The sequence below is a fragment of the Papilio xuthus genome, unplaced genomic scaffold (assembly GCF_000836235.2).
Source record: "Papilio xuthus unplaced genomic scaffold, Pxut_1.1 DF827570.1, whole genome shotgun sequence".
In the NCBI taxonomy this organism is placed as follows: Eukaryota; Metazoa; Arthropoda; class Insecta; order Lepidoptera; family Papilionidae; genus Papilio; species Papilio xuthus.
In genome coordinates this window covers 97,046-104,201 of record NW_013531079.1, presented here as the reverse complement: position 1 = coordinate 104,201, position 7,156 = coordinate 97,046, and the positions used below count along the sequence as shown (strand labels likewise).

The 7,156-nt window shown below is 47.8% G+C and overlaps 1 protein-coding gene across 3 annotated transcripts in view; it reads right to left on the bottom strand.

Annotated features, from left to right (window-relative positions):
- Window positions 1–949: 949 nt before the first annotated feature.
- Pur-alpha (Purine-rich binding protein-alpha) overlaps window positions 950–7,156 on the bottom strand; it is a 13,027-nt gene continuing 6,820 nt past the window's right edge. For 2 of the 3 annotated variants that reach the window (XM_013313188.1, XM_013313189.1), the window contains exons 2-9: window positions 5,627–5,671; window positions 4,248–4,360; window positions 3,354–3,518; window positions 2,992–3,170; window positions 2,405–2,510; window positions 2,175–2,294; window positions 2,028–2,087; window positions 950–1,956 (exon numbers count right to left, since the gene is read on the bottom strand). In XM_013313188.1, coding sequence (XP_013168642.1) covers window positions 1,921–1,956; window positions 2,028–2,087; window positions 2,175–2,294; window positions 2,405–2,510; window positions 2,992–3,170; window positions 3,354–3,518; window positions 4,248–4,360; window positions 5,627–5,671 — 824 coding nt within the window. In that variant the 3' untranslated portion in view covers window positions 950–1,920. The remainder of the gene's footprint in view (window positions 1,957–2,027; window positions 2,088–2,174; window positions 2,295–2,404; window positions 2,511–2,991; window positions 3,171–3,353; window positions 3,519–4,247; window positions 4,361–5,626; window positions 5,672–7,156) is intronic. The other variant, XM_013313190.1, reaches the window with a different exon arrangement.

The following is a 7,156-nucleotide window of genomic DNA, read 5'->3' as shown; positions in this document are numbered from 1 at the left end:
CAGTCGTTGCCGCTAAAATTTCACGAAAACAAAAATGGGCGAGTTTGGAGGGAGCGGCGCCGGGTGTCGGCCCCTCCTCCTACATCTATATGTCGCAGTGACACGTGCACAAGGGGAGGTCGGCCGGAGTGCGGCGCCCGCCCTCCCCCGGTAAAGCACGCGACGCGCACCGCGATGCCTGCTCGAGTAAAAGCTACCAATAAAAGGTGAAAACGTTACGAGGTGATGCAGCGATAGTTAAATAGTAAAAAAAACAAAATAAAATGCATAAATACATTTAGTATGCACAAAGGTGTAGACGCGGCGCTGCTGTGCGCACGTCTGCCTACACACGTACGTACACATGCGCACGCGCACGAGCGCTCCCCGCGGGCAGCCGCGGACACGCCACTTGCACGTATTATGCTTCGAATGACTTTCTTAGTGTGGGGGTGTGTGTCGCGGGGGTGTCGCGGGGGTGTGGGGGTGTCGCGGCGGCCGCGGGCTGGCACGGGGTGCTTACAACTTAACCTAGCCGCATGGACGCGGCCGCGCCCCCGCCCGGAGGCGGACGACGCGACGTAACTAAATACATACTCACCTAGACTAGTTCACTGCTAAGCAGATTTTTTTTAAACGAACGCCAAATTTTTTGTAGTTTTTCCCTATCCAAATAATCACACGAGGAAGTAAATTTTCACAAAATTCATTTTCTTACAAATAAACAGAGCGGAGTCCGCTCCCGGCCGACGGACGCGCGGCTCCTCCTACGACCGCGTCCATCTTACACGATTAACTTTTTAAATCCGTCGGATCGTACGCCTACGAATATATCACAGCAGTGCGCTACTTATCTATAGCTTCTAGACGGGCGGGCCGACACGACCCCCGCGCCGGGCCGCCGGGCACCTGGCGCCGGGCACCTGGCGCCGGGCGCCGGGCACCCGGCACCGGGCGCCGGGCACCCGGCACCGGGCGGCGGTCGCCCCGGCCCGCCCGCTCGCACGCGCCCTGTAAACACCCGGTGTCATACTCCTGAGGCTGCGGCCGAGTGAAATCCTCACCGACTTTATATACCGATGCATTTTTATAATTAATCAATATTGCGCATCGCCAATCTAAAATCTTCCTTAACTTCCAATTTGTTTAATCGTGTAATTAATTATACATTTTTAATACATAAATCATATGATTTTCTCTAATTTCAAGTTTGATAATTCACCTGGATTCACCCGGTTACAGTGCGGTGCGGACAGCACTCGGCCCGCCTGCCCCGTGCCCCTACACCAGCATTCAGTTAATGTGGTACAGACAAAACGTATACGCCTACGAACTAGAGAGTGGCATGTTGCGCTCTGCATGCAGCTTCTCGCAGCTTCTCACACTGCACCAGGATCGGTTACAATTATTGCAACAAGTTACCAGTGAGCCGGCGGGCCAGGCGGGCCTGGCGGGCCCGGCGGACCCGGTGGGCCCGGCGGAACCGGTGGGCCCGGTGGACCCGGCGGGCCCGGCGGGCATGTCGGCACGCCTGCTATCACAACTATTTATAGATACTCTTACTCGTTCAACCGACCGATTCGGTCGCTTTGAGGGCAGCTCGTTGCCACGCGACGAACTATTTACACAGATTCAAAATAAAAAGTAAAACGTCATTACAAAAAAAAAGCTTAAAGCTGTTAGATAAAGTAACGCGCGCCGCAGCCGACGCACGGGGCGACAGGCGACACGCGTCCCGGCGCGCCGTCACGTCGTCGCGCCGTCACGCCGTCACGCCGTCACGCCGCCGCAGCCTGACGCGAAGAAGCTTCGGGCGGGACCGCGTGTTGTCGGAGCGGCGCCGCGCGTGCGGAGTGGAGGGGGCCGCTACGTCGTTAGATGACTATATACAGATGCGTGTTGCGGGGCGGGGGGCGGGGCGGGCGAGGTGGTGCCCGCGCATCAAATCCGGCCGGGGGCGCTGCCGGTGAACGTGTCCTGCAACGGAGGAGCGAGCGGTGAGCGGGGGCGGGGGCCGGGGCCGGGGCCGCGGCCGCCGCGATACTTACGATATTGCCGGAGGGCTGCGCGCTGCCTGCCCGCGGCCCCGGCCCCGGCCCCGGCCCCGCCTGCGACACGAACAAAAGGCACGCGTCACGTCTCGCCTCCATTTAGATATTGTGAGTATTCAGGTAGCAGGGGACGGAGGGGCTCACCTGTAGCGCGTCGTGCGCGTGCGTGCGCCCGATCTTGTCGCAGTAGTCGGCGAGGATGTCGCGGAAGCGCGACCAGCACTTCTCCGGCACGGTTATCGCCGTTCGGAAATTGCTTTTGACCTGCAACACCACGGATACTACAGTAGAAGGGGGATCCTGCGAGCGGCACAGCGGCACAGCGGCACTGCGGCACTGCGGCACTGCGGCATAGAGTGGGACAGGACACGTACCTCGCTAACTTTCATGTAGATGCCGCGGTTGTTCTGTCCGATGTCGAAGTAGAAGTTCTTGTTGTCGACGCGCAGGTGCCGGCCCTCCGGCAGGTCGCCCTTGAACCTGCCGCAGACAGGCGCACGACGCATTAACACTCGCCCCGCACCGCACGAGTACGCCCACATCACATCTCGTTGGGCGCAACGTGTAAATACATCTGACGCTAAGCCCCCCTCACCCCTTCACCCCCTCACCCCTACTCACAATTATTTACTTGAATGTAATCGACGAATCTAAGCGAGACTATTAGCTCAAAAGTCCATATCGTTTGAGATGTTGTAGTGGACATGTGTTCATTAATTAAGTTAGCGGATTACGCAGCGTCCGATAACAAAGGTGAGAGAGTTGTTGTGAAGCTGAAGCAAGGCGGTGCATCATTATGATATGCGGTAATTGCGAGCCGCTCGACCAGCGTCCCAGCGCAAGGTAATCTGCTAGCAGTAGTAAGGCTGCACGTAGAGCGTGTGGGGGTGTAGAGCGTGTGGGGGTGTAGAGCGTGTGGGGGCGTAGAGCATATAGAGATAGAGGAGAGGGAGGTACGGACCCGCCGTCGTCGGTGCCGAAGTCCTCGAGCAGGTCGGTGAGGGCGTCGCGGAACTCGATCATGCCCTGGGCGGGCAGCGCCACCTGGCTGCGAGGGCCGCCGCGCGTGATGGTCTGCGAGACGCGCAGGAAGCGGCCGCGCGAGTTCTCCTTCAGGTCCAGGTAGTAGCGCCGGTTGTCCTGCGCGCACGCACACAACACTACACCAACACTAACATAACATCGCACTTACAACAAACTCAAACTTAGCATTCAGATATTTTCATTGTCCTGTCCTGAAAAACTTTTAATAAAGTTGATTAAACGAGGTTATGTTGAAAGAGGGGCGATGTTTGTGTGCAAGAGGAATGCGTCGGCGTGTACCTTGAGCATCATCTCGGACTTGAGCTTGCCGTCGTCGGGCACGGTGTCGGGGTTGGGCGGGCCCAGCGAGGAGTAGAAGTCGCTGAAGGAGGAGAGGTAGTCGCGGAACTCGGCCGCCGTCGACATCGCCAGGAAGATCTGGCTGCGCCGCCCGTCCGCGCCGATCTGACACACACGGCTTTGTTTATAACATCCACAAATTAAGTCCTCTTAGTCTTGTTGTCTTGTTGTATTTATAGCTAGCTTCATAATTAATGATATTCTCAATACAAGACTAGTTCATGAGAACCCCTCGATTATTTCCTAATGTCCTTGCAATGAATGGCCGCTAGCAACTATTTACGAAATCGGAACGTATGGCCCTGGGGTGCGAGTAAAAAAATGCTCAATCAGTCGCTAGCACTTCTCAATAGCAATTCAGTTTATCATATCGGAAATTTCTATGGCCTTTTATGATATTTATTCATTTGATTCATTCAAATTAAACATAATAAGTCCAATCGTCTCCCTCGTATTTTGAACCCCTTAGTTCGTTTGCGAAGGTCGAAAATTAGAAAAGACTTTTTTAAACTTTAAAAAACTTCAAAGCACCTAATATTGATACTACACCGATGGGTAGTCTGTCGCTTGGTTTCACAGGCATTAAATTTAAAATGTGATAAGGACATGCTAAAACACGTAACATTTGTCGATTTGCGCACTGGGCGATAATGTTATCCATCATCTGTTGGGTGCGCGTTATCTCGCCGATATGATGACGGGGTTATGTAAAATTTGTTTGCTGAAATAAGGACCAATCTACGCTTCAAATGGATCGGTTACAGATATTGTACTTGGTTTATTTCTTATGCACATCATTACTACATCGTGGCGGATAATTGTGGCTGAACTGACCTCGGCGACCTTGATAAACCGGCCCCGCCTGTTCTGCTTTACGTCGAGGTAGAATCTCTTTGACTGGATCTGCAGCATTTTGGTCGCTAGCTCCTGCTCCTGCTGCGATTGACCTGTAACGCGAACAACAAAAATATCTTCATCGTCATCATCATGGCCTTATCCCACTCACGTGAAGTCACGAGAGATCAAGTTTTGTCAACCAAAAATATCTTCATAAATTGGCATTAATTTCATTCATACATGCTTAATCTTTTATTTGTCGTAGTGAAGTTTGGAGGATCCTTAGAGCCTACATATTTTTACTTTAGTGTGCGTGTATGCGTCTTTTTTAAATGTATGCTATGTTAACTACCCTGTTTGCAATAGGCGTTCAATGTGAATGTGTTCCGCAACAGACCGGGCCCCGTGGTTAGAAATCGTATCGATGTCAGCGGGCGCGCTTCACTGCGCACGCGCACGCATGCACGCACGCACCGACACTACACATACTGCGTGCCCCCTCACCCCCCTCCTGCCCCCACCACTCACCACAATAGTATCACTTACTCATTTAAATTATATATTTTGTGCTACTTGGTAGAAACTTATACTCGCGGGGCTGCACAAACATTGTAAAAGCACACTACTTTTTTGTCTTGCCTTGAAGTGTCTTGTCGTATTTTATATTATTCGCATAATCAAAATGAGCTAATTAGTTGAGTACACCCTCGAGGTAGCGAAACAGACATGTCTATGTAATCGTAAGCTATCGATTATCGAAGCCCGGACACATGCGGCAGATGTCCGCCGGCCGCATGACAATTACTACAACACGACTAATGAAATATTAAACTAACGTAACCTTCCCTTCATCTACATATTATGTTTCTAATACATTATTTTGCAAAAAATTGTCGTTAATATAAGGTCTTATAAATGCTTCAAGTCTTACACTGTGATATCAAACAACGCAGTTTATATCATTACTTTATCCTCAACTGGCTCCACTTTGAATCCGGTTTGGATTTCCTTAGCCAAGGCTTAGATCGGCTTTTAAACTGTACTCATTGTATCTATATCTTTATGTCAATAAGAATAAATGTGGACAATTCTATATATTACACACTTTTATTTCGCAAAGACGTTTTAAATATAGCACTTACTGCTAAAAACGATGCTATAGTTATATCTTAACTGTGATACGGGTTTTCTTTGTTAAATATTCATTGCAATTAAGTTCTATTAATAAGTATTATATCTTGTCATCTTTTAAAACGTCGCGTTGATTACGAAAATAGTCGAATAGCGGAATTGTAAATCACGACTTGGTCCTATGTCACATTTCTGAGAGATAAAACTGATAACGCGATCGCAGTGCCTTAATGAATAAAACTTACCGGAGTCGAAATTATTTCCACCCGCGTCCATACTCTGTCCATACTCTGCAAATATAACACAACTACAGTTAGCTAAATTATAACATCATTTACAAAGACTAATACATAATACCAGACAGACAGACAGACAGACAGACAGACGGTTCGGGCATTATTACATTTTTTCTCTTTTGAGATTGATTATCATGTGAGATATCTCCAGCATCATTGAAGATTATTGAAGACATTGAAGAAGATATTTGTAAGCTTTTTTCTTCTTGAATGCTTAGCGAAGCTTTGGAAAATCTAAATATAGCTAGAATAGAAATATAAACAGTAAGGTGAGGGCAGTAAATGAAACACAATATGAAATATCCAGTAAACTATGTGATGTTGCACGCAACATGTAATTTATTATAAAAATGTGCATATAATCATACACACAACATGGCGTGCTATTTATTCATGAGTCAGTTCAGGACAGAAGTAAAGGATCGAATCGTATGAGGCTTGCGGCTTGCGGCGGACACTTGGGATGGTATTGAATAATTTAGTGCCTCAGTGGAGCGAGGCCGCCTCTCTGCCGGTGTAGCGGCGCGACTCTGCAACGATGGACGATGCCACTAGCCATGGGTAACTCGAATAAAATTGAACATCTGCACATCAGGTCACGGTTCACATGTGTGCTGTGCAGCTGATCGGTGAGTCGGCTCACAAATTCAGCTTCATTTGTACCTGCATGGATTTGCGTTTCGAGCTACGAACGAGTCACCAGATTGTAACTTGTCTACTCACAAGGCTTAGATAGTCAATTTAGATGTTGAACCGCTGCTCGACGGTTCAAGTTTATGTGAGCCGACCTTTTGAACCGATTCATAGCTGACTTACATGGTTACCAGACACTCTGTCCACACCGGTGTACGTCTACGCGCAATAGAGCACAAGTGTCAGTTGTCACGCACGCAGTGCACCCAAGGCCGGTCCACTTGTTGCAAACATATTCAATTGATACTCGCTGTATCAGTTTCCCGTCGCTACGATGGCGACGTTTCATTACAATTCATTCGCAAACTTCATCACATATACTTGTAAATTATATGAAATATTACACAAGTATTATAATACCAAATACATTTACTTATTCATTCTAAAACAACTTGTTTCGTTAACAAAGTGTGTTATATTCTGTTCGGAAAGTACTAATTTCTTCCACTGCGATTCCCCAAGCGGTGTATATAATGTAAATAGTCATCTTTTAAAATGTTCATTTCAAGATTGTTTGATTCAGAACAATGCAAGTTCACACAGTTTGTTAATTTCCATGGAATACGTGTGCGAATTCTCGACAACAATTTTATAATTGTTTCTTCATATTCATATGATCATCTAAGTAACTAAAAACAGACCTAAAAATAATACCAATAATTATAGAAGTTTTACGACACATTTGATTAATATATAATAATAGAATAGAATTTAAATATATATATATATATATATATATATATATATACATATATATATATATATATATATATATATATATATATA